This window comes from Apiospora aurea (genome assembly GCF_038362705.1).
Source record: "Apiospora aurea strain CBS 24483 chromosome Unknown utg000002l_segment0_segment0, whole genome shotgun sequence".
Lineage (NCBI taxonomy): Eukaryota > Fungi > Ascomycota > Sordariomycetes > Amphisphaeriales > Apiosporaceae > Apiospora > Apiospora aurea.
Window position 1 is genome coordinate 1836726 of NW_027117389.1, and position 14030 is coordinate 1850755.

Below are 14030 nucleotides of genomic sequence, written 5' to 3' on the forward strand. Positions count from 1 at the left end.
CGGGCAGGGAAAAGTATTATTTCCTCTTGCCCTATCGGAAGATACCCTAGGTTTTGGGGTTGCTTGGTTTTACTATGCCACTCATGTAGTAGAGCTCAAGCACTGGGTTTTTATTGCCTGCCTTCAATTTTGACAGGTGATACTATCTACGATCTTCTTCTCACTTAGTCACACGCGAGTACCCCCTCTACAGCATGACAAAGTCGAGCCTCTACTGCCGAAGCATATGTTCACTGTCTTCTTTTCAACAATGGGTCTTAATGTGTGTGGATAAGATATCAAAATTATGACAAACGGTTATCGCGCATTTATAAGCATATAAATATGGCCAAATCCCGGGGACTCTAGGGGTGTTCGCTCTCTTACATCCATCAAGACTTGAAAACTCGACATTATCGCCAAATTCGCGATCGATTACGACTACAAAACGTGGCCGAGAACACAACATACAAACAAATCCAACCTAATTGATATACCTACTCAACGACTCAGTAGCAAGACATGCCAAAGCCTGGTTCAGCTCCATTAATGCCCATACGTGGGACCGCGAACTCCAGAGTAATATCATACTTGTGGGTTCTTGTTGACTTCTTCCGGCGCTGGGTCAGGACAGATGTCAGCACTCTTGCAGCGTCTCTCGCTGTGCTTGGCGGTCTGAAGACCGGTCTCGGGACCGTATTTGGGACTGTGTTACACCTCAGGAGGTACCTGAGCCACTTCTTCACCTCCTCCGTGACTATCAGCGGCGAAGACCAGTTGAACCGCGAGGTCTTCGACTGGCTCTGTGCCCACGTGCTAGAGCGCAAGCAGACACGGTCGCTGTCGGCATTTTCGAATAACAACACCGGGCTGAAACTTGAGGACCGCGGCCTGCTTTTCATGCCAGTCCGTGATGATAGGCCCAATCAACAGCAGTTCGCTATTAAATACCTGCCCACGTTCCATATGCACTATTTCTGGTTCGAGGGAACATTCATCATGGTCCAGCGGAACCTTGCACAAAGATGTCTACGCAGCCTCTTTTTTGACCGGTCGACCGATGTGCCCACAGGCAGAGAGCCCCTGCTCATCACGTCTATCTCCAGATCGGTAGACCCAATCAAGAAGTAAGTACCGGGGGGAGGGGTGCCGCTTTCTATCCTATGGTACTGTGCAGGTTGGTAGGCACTGACGACTATGCTCCTCGACAGTTTCTTGGCCATGTGTAAGCTGTCTGCCAGTTTCAATACACAGGACCAGGTTGTGGTCCGAACCAGCACGCTTAGTATCTTGTGGGACACGCAAGTGCTCCGATCGCCGCGCCCTCTCGAGACGGTCCACTTCGACCAGCATACCAAAAACGACTTGGTAGCAGACATCGCCCACTACCTGAAGCCTGAAACGAGGGAGTTCTACCAAGCACGTGGCATTCCGTACCGACGCGGCTACCTTCTCCACGGCCCCCAGGGACGGGCAAATCGTCACTCTCCTTTGCGATCGCGGGCCACTTCAACCTCAAGCTCATGTTGGTGGAGCTTCCCAGTATTCGGGATGACCTGGCGCTCTCATGCCTCTTCACGGACCTGCCCGCGCAGTGCATCGTGCTCATCGAGGACATCGACGCCGTGGGGCTGAAGCGGAAACCGTCCGGCGGCGGCGACGACTCCGACGAAAAGAACAAGGAGGAGGAGAAGAAGGGCAGAAAGACCCGGCGCACGCTCTCGGGGCTCCTGAACGTCCTGGACGGCGTGGTGGCGCAGCAGGGCCGCATCGTGCTGATGACGACGAACTGCGAGGGCGAGCTAGACGAGGCGCTGACGCGGCCCGGCCGCATCGACCGGAAGATCTACCTGGGCAACATCGGGGCCGAGGCGGCGCGGCAGATGTTCGTCCGCATGTACGCGCCGGGCCACACCAAGGCGCTGCCCACAGCGTCAGCAGAGCTCTTGGCTCTGGCCGACCGGTTTGCGAGGGCGCCTGAGCTCGATGGGAAGTTCACGCCCGCCCAGGTGCAGGAGTACTTGCTGCAGCATCGCGACTCGCCGCAGGCTGCGGTCGGGGGTTGCAGGCGTTTATTGAGAAGGAACTTAGGCTCAGGGGGGAGAAGAACAAAGCGGCGGAAGGAAAGACCCCAGAAGATGGCAAGGCCGGTGACAATGTCTTGGCGGACAACAAGGAGATTACCACGACCGAGGAAAGCGACAAGGCAAACGGCGTAGCTGAAAAGGTCGAGGACAAGATTGATTCGAGCAAGAATAGCTCGGACGTTGAAGAGGTTATGACCCTATCTGCGGAAGGTTCTAGCAGCACCCAGCCTGACAGCCCAGATTCGAAAGATTCGCCGGTAGAGCCCGGAAACAATGACTAGGGTCTCGTTATTGGGTTGTTCCTGGAGAAACCAAGGACAGGTTGTGTCTACTAGATATTTTACCGTTGGCTATTCCGCAGTTTTTGCTACGTGCCATTCTTCCGTTACCTGGTATCAGATTTTTACGTACATAGTTAGTTCGTTGATAATTTGCCCAGTAATCCCCTATTCTCGGTGGCCCAGCGCTGGCTATATGAAAGCACATTTTCGGGGTTCTCTACTGTCACTATAGATGGCGAACCAAGGCCGCGTCTAATAGCCCTCAAGGAGGACAAGATCATGCACCCCCGTCCCGGTCTCTTGCCAGTAAGACATCAAGTGCAAACTGTGGTACCTGGCTCAGGAACGAGAAGGCCCCAGGGCCAATCTTCTTCCGCGCTGTCTCGTACTTTTCGTTATACCAGCCAACCTAGACAGACATCAATGATGATTAGCCTGGTGCTCACTCTCCCTCAAAGTCGAGGAACCCCGTTCGAGAGTAGTAGCCTCTTACCAATACTTTCCGCGCGTCCATGAGTCGGGGCGTCTCACTGTCTGCCAGCTGTAAACCATACGCGTACTCCACGGCCTCGATGAACTCGGGCCAGCGCCGCCGCGTGCCGCCGCCACTCAGGCATGACCGCAGACGCTCCAGCACAGCAGCATGGCACTCTGCGTCGAGGAGAAAGTAGTCGGCCACGACCACAAAGTCGACGAGCAACTTCAGGAGGTCATGGGTTGCGGTCTCGGATGAAATGTTGAGAGCTGCGATGTGTGTTAGATGCCGCAAACGGAAAGGGGTATGGAAGTGGAAACAGAGACTGGGATAACGAACTTCCAGTGTATATGTAGCATATCAGCACCTCAACCTGCTCCGTGGAAAAGGTTGTCAGAGTCACTACGTTTGTCTGGGCCTCCTACGTGCGTAAAGCAACTGGTTAGCGAAACCGCGCCTTTACTGCAATGTACCCCCCCTTGATCTCTCTTTGACAATGGATTTCAAGGGTGCCCAAAGTACCTTGTAACTGCCGGTCAGAGCCCTTTGGAACCATACGCAACGACTGCATATTATGGATTTGTGAAGGTTCCAGGTCTTATCTCCGCATTCTAACTTGACATCAGAGAAATTGCCTGTCTCTAGGAGCCTAGAGTATGCTAGTAAGCTTGCTGGACGAGCAGACGACAACAACTTATCATCCAACTTACTCCTTGTCGTATCGCGAGAAATCAGGTTTGCTGACGTCGGAGCGCGAGATTATTGTGAGTTGCATGGCCATACCCCTGAGTAGCCGAGCTTTGCGGGAATGGCAGCCATTGACCGGCTACCTTCTCATGTATCGTTCTGATATATACCTGCTCAGGAGGGAACGGGCAGGCTATACCGAACGCATCTCGGCCATCAATCTGGATTGCGACTGTAAATTTCTGTTTCGCGGGGGTGGTACGGAGGAAGGTCTTTGTCGACGAGTTCCAACACCAGCACCCTTTGTCCTGCCGATCAAACAATTTGGACGGACTCAGCCCTTTTCTCGTTTTCGGCACAGACGCTGCTAATTATATACTTGAAACTACCAACATCAGACACATCTTCATTCTTTACATTCTGTCCTTCCCTTGGCCCCACTTGTTGCTTGCCGCAACGCCTATGCCGGAAGTGTCGTTCGTCACCGGCTCCGTGACCCGTCCGCCAACTCTTTGAGCCTCCGTGGAGGCACTTTAGTCATAAAGTAAGAGAAGCGATCCGACTTATAATGCGAGTGACCTCGAATCGTAGCATGGATACGGCAACATTATGCTCCGGAGCTCTTCTGTGGGCAAGCAGGCAAGAGTTGGTTTTGAGTTTCATGGACTATCTATCACTGTCACTCTTATTGTAGTTGGCATCAACTACTTTTTGAGAGCCACAATAATGACTACGACGCATGCCACTGGTTTTCGGTGAGCTGTGCAACGGGCATTACGTTGGCGGCTCGGAGATCGAATCACTGAGGCATATACATGTAATGATCGCTCCTTCTTATACAGCCGGATGTCAAAATCATCAAACCGTAAGAGCCTCAACGGCGCCTACATAATAAGTGTGTTTCGGGAAATTTCCACTAGACAGGTCGTGTTGAGGTATGGACCATGGCGGAATAAAATCACCGAATCGCGATCCCCTCCCTCGTGGTTCTTTGTTAGCGGGAAAAGGCCGGGTTACCCAGCCCGGCGGTCACTGGTTTCGACGGGGGCCAGCAGGAATAGGAAAGATCAGCATGGACGTGTTCTAGGCCGCCAAGTGGTGCAACTTTATTCCCCTCTCGAGCGACCGCCACATGCCTCTTACTTTAACCTGACACTGAGGCACAGATTGAAAGTACCGCATGGGGGCAAATGTGGAAATGCCTTGAGCAGAAGCAGAAGCATGCTGTAGGCAGAAGAAGAAGCGAGCCGTACGACACCAGGTCGCCTGACGCATTTGCGGAGGAGATAACGCCATGGGTGAGGGAATTAATACCCTCGCGACCGAGTGAGGGCAGGCCCGGCAGGGTCGAGAGGCGAGAAGACGACGAATGAGCTACTGGAGCGAGGATGGGGACATGATTTCACCGCCTCTTGTCTTGCAGAATTGCAAATTAACCCTTGACGATCAATTGAGCTTTTGCGGCTTCCTGCCCGACCGTTGGACCGAAAACATGATTTTGCACGCCCAGCGTGCCCTTTGTTCGATCATATGTGTAGATTGCCGAATGCGGTACTCGATTGGGAAGGGAACCGCAGCCGGGGTTGACGGTAGGTATTAGTATACATATTTCCTATGTGCCGATTTACCGTTCGCACTTAATGTATCACCCCAGTCGGATACTATTTTTGGCAAGCCGCACCCTGCGTGGCAGCGTGGGCGGGCAGCTCGGGAATGCGAAGAACGGTACACCGTACTGACCGTACCTCACCACCGCGACATTGGAAAGCTGGAGGGATAGCAACGGGAGTGTGTAGTAAGTTGCTAGCAGCTGGTCTCGTCGCTGCGGTGTCCGAAAGCCACGTATGCCGCGTGTGTCCCGGCCGAAAGTCAAGATACTGGACGAAGGCCTTGATGTGAGCCATTTGCGGACCACATTCTGCGACGAAACCACTCTCGCTGCCGTGGCAGTGTGTTACGGCATAATCTTGCTGCAGAGGAAACAGTTAAAAGCGCACGTCGGGGGCCGCTTTGGATGCGATATGGTTTCCATTCGTCGTAGCGCCTATACATGTATTCCTCCAGTTGTTTCTAATCGGGTAGCCAGTCACCTACCCAGGTAAGCATGTTACATTGACCCCTACCAGAATATCTGATACCTTGTTGCAGATCGCGCCAGTGTCTGGCAGGGCGGTGCGGTGCGCACTAACATACCTCGGGTCCTCGAGAACCACCCGCCTCCTATCTGCACTGCTATGCACTGCTCTCGGCTTATGGTGCGGACCAATTTGCCGGATAACGCTTCTTCAAACTGTTGGTTGAGCCGCATCTGGAACGCGCATCAGATGAGCCATGACTCGGGCGCGCGGTGTCATTCAGGGGAGACGCCAACTAGCCAACATACGATTTGGGCATGGTCTTGCTCTCTGGGTCTGCCTCTGGGGCGCGAACAAAGCTTCCAGAATGAATATGAACGGGCCTATGTTTTGATCTTTGCCTACATGTACACATTATGTACATACCTGCGCATATGTGTCTAGCTTCCTACAGGCCACAGTAGGTGGTCTGTAAGCATGGTATCGTACTAGGCGGCAGGTAGGCATATCCAAGGCGCGCGCCCTAGCAAGCAAGTTCTTTGACCGACGCCTTTTCCAGCCTGGCTATCGTCAGCCCTTGCTGCTGACTTCCGCCTCGTGCTGGTGCCAGTCCATGGTCCGTCGCCGATGGGATGGGTGCCTAAAAAGCTGCGCGCGCCGTGGAAACCGGATTGTTGATCTTAGGCATGAGAGTCAAATCGACCGTGTTTTTTTCCTTGGTTTTTTTTTCTTCTTCTTCCCCCCCTCCCCTTTGTGTGAGGCCCAATGGTGCGGTGCAGCTCGGAGCTCGGAGGTGTCAACCATTGAACCAGTCATGCAACGGTCAACACGATATCATGGGAATCCTATGGATACGTACCTACTCAATAATGACATAGATCGTCTTTTACCGAGTAGTAAGGCCATATCACCTTCGGAAGGGCTGACTCAGCTTGCATCAACGGCACCAGCCGCAGTTTTTTCTTCTTTCATGGGATACCCCTTTTTTCTTTCGGCAGGTGGAAAACGTTAGGCCCAGGCCTCAGCAGGTACCAAATGAAGGAGGCTTGTCCCACCCAAGGGCAGTGGTATCTCGTTTCTGGAAGACCGGGGTACACGAGATCCGGTTCAGTCACGTCAGGGGACTTCAACGCCCGACACGTGAGTGGCCTTCCTGTTTGCTTTGCTGTATGCAATCTTTTGGCCACCATCTTGCGTGCATACCTGACGTGTGTGTGTGTGTGTGTGTGTGTGTGTAGATTCCACAGTCGCGGGGCTCGTCGACGAATGATTGACGAAACCATCCAATTCCAAGGGCGGGTTTGCTTGCCAACGTACAATTACCGTAGGAAAACCAGGCTGGAGACATCAAATTGAATGTAGTTCCCACGCACGAGCCAAGTGTACACTGAAGAGCACGATTTCCCAAATAACTTCAATATCAAATCAACGCGGAATGTCTGGTACATCGACGTCCAGTCAGTAGCTAATGGAAATATGATAGGCAATTGCGGGAAGACTTGAGATTCGACTCAACCACGAGCCATCCGACAGGCGCTTACTCTGCGTGTACAATGAAATTATGGTGAAGTCCAACCAGTTGTTTTTACGACAGTGATGTGCCTACCTGGTACAGTTTTGCGCCCTGCCGCCGAGCAAGTTGGCAAGGCACTGCACGAAGCTCTGTGAGGACCTAAAAGTAACAAACCGGGCCTTGCTTAGCCGCGGGAGCCTGACTTGCCCACAATTTTGCTGCCTTGCCGGACTGCAATGTCATCTGAAAGGGATTTGATTCAGATGCCCGTACCAGACACCTCAGGAAAACGTCATATCAAAATGTGCTGTTCGTTCCGTCCAACATTGAGATCAGTAATAGGCCAAGCGCTTGAAGGCAGGAGTCGGACACAAAGCCCAGGAGCCCAGGAGATCAAATTGATTGAGCACCGATTGTCCCTACTGCACGTCCAGTGCCAAAGTGCTCTACTAGGTTACCTAGCAGCTGGAACTTATTAGCAGCAGCGCGCTGTCTGGCGGCAGGCCCACTCTTCTGCAAAGCAGAGCCCTGGCCGAGCATTGACTGGGCATTGAGAGGGCGCTTTTGGGCTCCTTTCAATTGCGGTGTGTCACAAGAAGGGAAGAGAAGAGGGAGCGAGGGAGCTACCTACCTACTTCCACCCCCCTTCGCCCATATCTGCCCACCCACGGCTGCTTTGCCTTTCCCGTCATTCATTCCCAATTCTACTTCTTCCGATCCCTCTCAGCAATTCAATCCATTCCTCCTTCTCCACCACTTCAGGAGGAGTCCGCCGACCGAGTAACTGACATTTGACGGCCGCGTTCTCTGTCTCTTTTACCACTCTCACACAATCATCTTAATCTTCAGCATCTCACTAGAGCAGAGTCATCGGAGCAATTCTGTGTCTTCTTGTGGAATCGACGGGTAAGTTGTTGCCATTTTCCATGCTTTCCCCTCTCCTCTCTCCATCGCCCAGTCCTCTTCATTCACCCGCCCATTTGGTGTCAACGGTCGGTGCCGCTTATTCCTTGGGGGGTTTTTTTCTCTCTCAAGGCATCAGGCTGCATTGATCATTTCCTACTTCATCTTCTGCACATCCTTTATGGTGCCCCAAGACCAATACTCCCACCTTTCCCTCAGCCCGAGTGCACACCAACCCTTCCCTTCCGGGTCAACAAACTTTGCTGCACTCCCTCAGCAACTTACCTATCCCATTCTTTCCCACTGACACCTTTCCTGTCCTGCAGCAGAATAACACCACAAAACGGAGCCTTGCTTGAGAGCATCTCCCCTTCGACAATTCTCCCGCTACAGCCACTCGCATACACTGCAGTAGCTGCACAGCTTCTGATACGATGACCACCATGGTAAGCTTTTGATAATAGTGGGCATATTTGGTGCAGTGCCGGCTCGAAAGGTGCGGTGTTTTGCTCGGTGGTTGCTTGGTCGGCCTTGTCTCCTTGTCAACGCCGACATTCACCAGGCTTGACAGGACTGCATAGTGCTTTCCAGCAAACCAGACGAGCATGACTAGCACATTACTCGTTACCTCGACCGTTGGCTAACTTTTCTTTTTTTCTGGATAGGATCTTCGCGTCGGTAACAAGTACCGCATCGGTCGTAAGATCGGTTCCGGTTCCTTCGGTGATATTTACCTCGGTACCAACATCATCTCGGGCGAGGAGATCGCCATCAAGCTCGAGAGCGTCAAGGCCAAGCACCCGCAGCTTGAGTATGAGGCCCGTGTCTACAAGTCGCTCGCTGGCGGCGTTGGCATTCCTTTTGTCCGCTGGTTCGGCACCGAGTGTGATTACAATGCCATGGTCCTTGACTTGTTGGGCCCCAGTTTGGAGGATCTCTTCAACTTCTGCAACCGCAAGTTCTCCTTGAAGACCGTGCTGCTGCTTGCCGATCAACTCATTTCCCGAATCGAGTACATCCACGCCAAGTCCTTCATCCACCGTGATATCAAGCCCGACAACTTCCTGATGGGCATTGGCAAGCGCGGCAACCAGGTCAACGTCATTGACTTTGGTCTGGCCAAGAAGTACCGAGACCCGAAGACTCACTTCCACATTCCTTACCGTGAGAACAAGAACCTGACTGGCACGGCTCGTTATGCCTCCATCAACACCCATTTGGGTGTCGGTACGTATTTGTTTCATGTCTCCCACCTATACAACGCTAATATGATTTGGCAGAGCAATCTCGCCGCGATGATATGGAATCTTTGGGATATGTCATGCTTTACTTCTGCCGCGGCTCTCTCCCTGGCAGGGCCTGAAGGCTGCTACTAAGAAGCAGAAGTACGACCGCATCATGGAGAAGAAGATGACCACTCCGACCGAGGTTCTTTGCCGTGGATTCCCCCAATGAGTTCGCCATCTACCTTAACTACACACGATCGCTCCGCTTCGACGACAAGCCCGATTACAGCTACCTCCGCAAGATCTTCCGTGATCTCTTCGTCCGCGAGGGCTTCCAGTATGACTACGTCTTTGATTGGACTGTCTACAAGTACCAGAAGAACGCCCAGGCTATTGCCCAGGCTGCTGGTCAGCCCGCTGCTGGAGACGAAGAGGAGAAGGCTCGTGCGTCGCGCACCAACGCGGCTACGGCTGGCCAGCCCTCTTCTGCTGTCAAGCCCAACGCCATCCCCGGCTCTCGCCGTAAGGTGCTTGAACGCGGCGCCCCTGGTGTTGACACTCCGGATACCAACCGTGCCGTCGGTGGAAGCGATAGGATGTGAGTGTCTTGCGTGCCCAGCCCAACAGCCTCAAGAGTTTCCTCGTAAGGAATCATCTTTTCCTTCGCCTTGGTGTGCTTTGATGAACCGCTGCTGGCCGAAGGAATTGCTGACATTGATGGCTGACACTTCAGTTTGCGGTAACAGGCTGCGATCAGCTTCTAAAGGTCAAGGCACTGGCTCCGGATACGGCTCGTACCGCCCGAAATGATTCGAAATCGTGACTGGCACGCCCCCTCCGACTCTCTCCGTCTTGTGCATTGTGCGTAAAAGCGGGAGCCATTGTACTAGCGTTTGGCAAGCTCATGCCGAATATCTGTTTCTTTTGGCACCTCCCGCCGTTCCCATGGTGATCTTGGGCTTGAGATGTTATACAAGTTTGGGAGACAAGCAGCGATTGTTGACCTGCTTTCCGACAATCCCCTCGACACTCATTGCCATCTGACACTGGAACGTACCGCCTTGCGTCACCCAAGCAGCGGATCCTCCTTTCATATCACATACATTGCTTTTCCTACCGTTCTGCGATGAATCCCCTGGTTTATGATTGCATTCCCTGGCTCGGACATGCCAGGATTCCCAACCCGACAGACCTAACAGTCTCTGTCTTGTTGTGGATCCCCTGGCGTATGTCGGAACGGCATGCCCGGCATCCTGAATTGGTCGGGATGTCGATCAACAGAACATACGATCTGTTACCAGTACCTATCGTTTCTGGAATTTCGACACGAAGCAGTCCTGGGGTTCGCCTGCGGAAACCCCGACGTGAACAAGTTCATTCTTCGTGGGGGACCCAGGATATCGTTGCGATGCGTTAAGCTCAAGTGATATGGATTTGGTTTTGGTTTCTTTCTTTTTCCTTGATCAAAGTTTCGTGTTTTCTTCAACTCGGTTCTTCCCCCTCAACAGCCTACCTTAGGGTAGGTGACTTAATTTGCGGCGGAGGAAATGGCATCACGGACACTCTGGACACCCGAACGTTCAACCTTGGCATTCTTTACGACTTTTCAGCAGCGACTAGAGCCTCTTGCAGATGGGCATCGGTGTACTCTACATGAGCCATCGCGGCATCTCCTATTTCGGACATACACCGATACTCTTAGTCCGCACCATATCATTCCAGTCGTCCATGATCTCAGTATGGCTGTGGTGGAAATGGACCTGCTATGGTTCAAGAGATGCCAGGGGATGGATAAGAGACTTGACCTTGCGCAACACACGGGGATACTCACCTGCGCCGACTTCTGATGACGATCTGTTTTAGTTCAGTACGTCGGTCGAACGCTCGGTGGGGTTCACGCATGTGCCAGCAGGCTTGTCTCGATCGTGTTGAAAGCCGGCAACGATACACGCTACCTAGTTCTCAGAAATTGATTTCGCTTCTCTAACTAGAGATTTCCAATGCATGTTTATTTATGACTGTGATTCGATGTGGCGTAGCTTAGTAGTGTGGATGAAATACGGCTATTTGGGTGAGGTGTTGAGGTCTGGAGGCTCGTCTGTGGCTGGACAGGGAGGGTCCATGAGGTCAGCTGGGCCGGTCGAGGTTCAATGTCCAATATGCCTTATGCTCTGGCCAGTTTATACATTGCCCCGCACCTTGCTCTTGATCGGTCATCGGTGGGGACCCAGTGCTTTCCATTTCAAGAAACCCGGCCCCTAGGTCACCCTCCCTGCGGTTAGGCGGGCTGAGCTGAATGAAGCGCTCATCGCATTCTTTCACTCTTTACCGCCGTGTATAGTACTTGCCCTTTGTGCGCTGCTTGCTGCCGGTTTCCCCTTCCCTCGTCACTTTCCGTATATAGCCCGCTATACCATGCTGTTGCAGAGTCTCTCTTTTCGAGCTGCTTGAACATCAAGTTCCTTCGTCCATACTCTTCTCCTGTCGTGACCTCTGCCATCAGCATTCTTCTCAACAACGCGCGAGATCAGGAATTGTCTAGGACACTTTCCGCATTTGCGCCACTGTCGGAAGCACTCGAAGCGGCGATGGCGTCCCTGGATACTTTCTACCTCACCTTCAACGCTGCCAAGCACTTCATATCTGTATCTGCGTTCGCCAATCACCTATTTCGAGCTTTCGGCCAAAATGCCACGCATCTTCCTGAGCTGGTCGTTTTGTATGTCGCCCCAGTGGCCGGGTCTGCTTTTCGGACCCGGAACATGACCTGAAGCTAACACGCGGACAGTTCGCTGCAAGAGATGGCTCCCATCTCGGCAGCATTCATCGGCTCCTACTTTCTGAACCCGTTCTTCGAACGATACGAGTCGGCCTTAAATATGGCAGCAGCAAAGTTTGTGGAAGCCGAAGAACGAACCTCCCCGCCCAGAGAACGGCTGTACACGCTTGTCAGGACACGCAATGTCGGTATGACCGGCATTATGCTCTTTGCTCGTGATCCGGCCGCCCTCACGAATCTACAAGCGGCCGAGATTGGCTTCGGTGCTGGTGATATGGCCAACAAGGGAGCTGTTGGACTTCGCATGACGTACACCAAAGGCGGAAAGGAAACAGAGCTGACGTTCGTGAGCACGCACTTGGCCGCCATGGAATGGAATCTGGAACGCAGGAACCGCAACTGGGAGAGCATTGTGAGCGGACTAGTCTTTGCCGACCCAAAGACGATTGTCCAAGCGGATCACCCAGCACGGATCGAAAGGTCGCCACCCGAAGGCGACATAGAGCCGCTGCTTTTCCATCCAGAAACGGAAAAGAAGCTGCATGATGTCAGCATCTACAAGCCTGGAGGTCATCTCTTCATTGCCGGCGACCTGAACTATCGTCTGTCAAAGACGGCACCTCCGTTGAATGCTGTGTTCCCCGTTGTGGACGACGAGACGAGCGAAGACTACTACCCGCGTTTTCTGGCACTCGACCAGCTCACTGCCGAGAAAAAGGCGGGCCGAGCGCTTCACGGACTCAGTGAGGCACCTATCCACTTCCCACCCACATACAAGTATAAAGTGTTGCCCAAAGGAACAGCTGGGCCTGAGATGGAGGAAGATAACGGCGACGAGGAGGTCAAGTGGAAGTTTGCCAAGCACCGGTGGCCTGGCTGGTGTGATCGTGTACTGTGGCTCGACATCCCGGACTGGGTCAAGGGCGATGGTGCCAGCAAGAAACGCCCCGATATGGAGGTGACGGCATACGACTGCTTGCCTGTGGTGCGCAGTAGTGATCACCGAGGTGTATTTCTGAGAGTACAGGTTCCTGTACTCTCCCCAGACGAGCTCAAGCCGCCTGTCGACTTGGTCGAGGCCACGCTGCGAGATTCCGAAGTCGCAGGGCGTACCTCGCGCGAAAACGTAGCGGTAGACCCGAGAATACGGCTTCCTAAAGCCATTGACATTGATTCTTGGGAACATCGCGCATCTGTCAAGAAGTGGGAGTCGCTCGTGGGCTGGTCCATGTACATCTCGCAGTCCAAACAAGGCATCATGTTCTTCACGACAGCCTTGATAGTTGCTCTCGGCATATGGTGGTATCGTTCTCAATAGGTGGAGGGGGCGAGACGCACGCTGCACCGACTCTCGGCTTGTGGCTCCAGGTGTAGGGAGTGGATCAAGGGCGTAAAAAGAGCCATGTTTGCATGAAGAGGAACGAACTGATTGCGGTATATGGAATGCATGGCGTTGGTGTGAGAGGTTATTGTTTTGTTTCGTTTTTTATCACGGTTTCGGGGCAGCGTGTGTGTCCTGTGTGGGTGCGTGTGTGTGTGTTCGCATAGAATAGAAGGCAGGCTTGAGTAGTACAGTACGGATTGGCGTTCGCAGTGAGTATACCCCATTGGGCGCTCTCCTCTTCATAAAGCCTTCGAGGGCATGGCTTCGCAGGATGTTAAAAAATAAAGATTCCATTATCCTGTACTCCCCGTTGCCGAATCAATCAAGGCTGGTCTGGTGCCGTACGAAGCTCCCTATCCACCTAGGGGCATAACAGCAGCGTATACAGGCCATAGTAAGTCTTTCAACGACTCCGTATACCGACTTCCTGCTGAGAAAATGTCCGTGATTCCCATGGGTTAGCTATCTTCTGAAGGGATAATGCATTTGTTACCTTGCTCAACGATGCCCACGTATCGTCCCCAGAGCCGTCATCCATCCACCTTGTGCGTTAATCAGGCAAAGAATTCCAAAAGACAAATACACTGTCTCCTGACATGCTGGCCCAACTGAGCCATACTTAGTAACAGGACGAGAGTGAA

General features: G+C 52.9%; 4 protein-coding genes across 4 annotated transcripts; 3 read left to right on the forward strand and 1 right to left on the reverse strand.

Moving 5' to 3' along the window:
• Positions 1-528: 528 nt before the first annotated feature.
• Positions 529-2347, forward strand: PG986_002971 (uncharacterized protein; the record flags this gene model as incomplete). Its single annotated transcript, XM_066839193.1, is given in 4 exon segments — positions 529-1106; positions 1221-1402; positions 1447-2033; positions 2048-2347. The coding sequence occupies 4 exon segments, from the start codon at positions 529-531 to the stop codon at positions 2345-2347; spliced, it is 1647 nt and encodes a 548-aa protein (XP_066704257.1).
• Positions 2348-2789: 442 nt separating this feature from the next.
• Positions 2790-3597, reverse strand: PG986_002972 (uncharacterized protein; the record flags this gene model as incomplete). Its single annotated transcript, XM_066839194.1, has 4 exons — positions 2790-3091; positions 3162-3243; positions 3345-3471; positions 3533-3597. 4 exons carry the CDS (start codon positions 3595-3597, stop codon positions 2790-2792), a joined length of 576 nt encoding a protein of 191 aa, XP_066704258.1.
• A 4846-nt stretch (positions 3598-8443) lies between these two features.
• On the forward strand, positions 8444-10036 carry PG986_002973 (kinase; the record flags this gene model as incomplete). The annotated part of the gene is made up of 5 exons (XM_066839195.1): positions 8444-8446; positions 8666-9227; positions 9281-9318; positions 9457-9824; positions 9973-10036. 5 exons carry the CDS (start codon positions 8444-8446, stop codon positions 10034-10036), a joined length of 1035 nt encoding a protein of 344 aa, XP_066704259.1.
• Positions 10037-11814: 1778 nt separating this feature from the next.
• On the forward strand, positions 11815-13323 carry PG986_002974 (uncharacterized protein; the record flags this gene model as incomplete). The annotated part of the gene is made up of 2 exons (XM_066839196.1): positions 11815-11945; positions 12015-13323. The coding sequence occupies 2 exons, from the start codon at positions 11815-11817 to the stop codon at positions 13321-13323; spliced, it is 1440 nt and encodes a 479-aa protein (XP_066704260.1).
• Between the last annotated feature and the right edge of the window lie 707 nt (positions 13324-14030).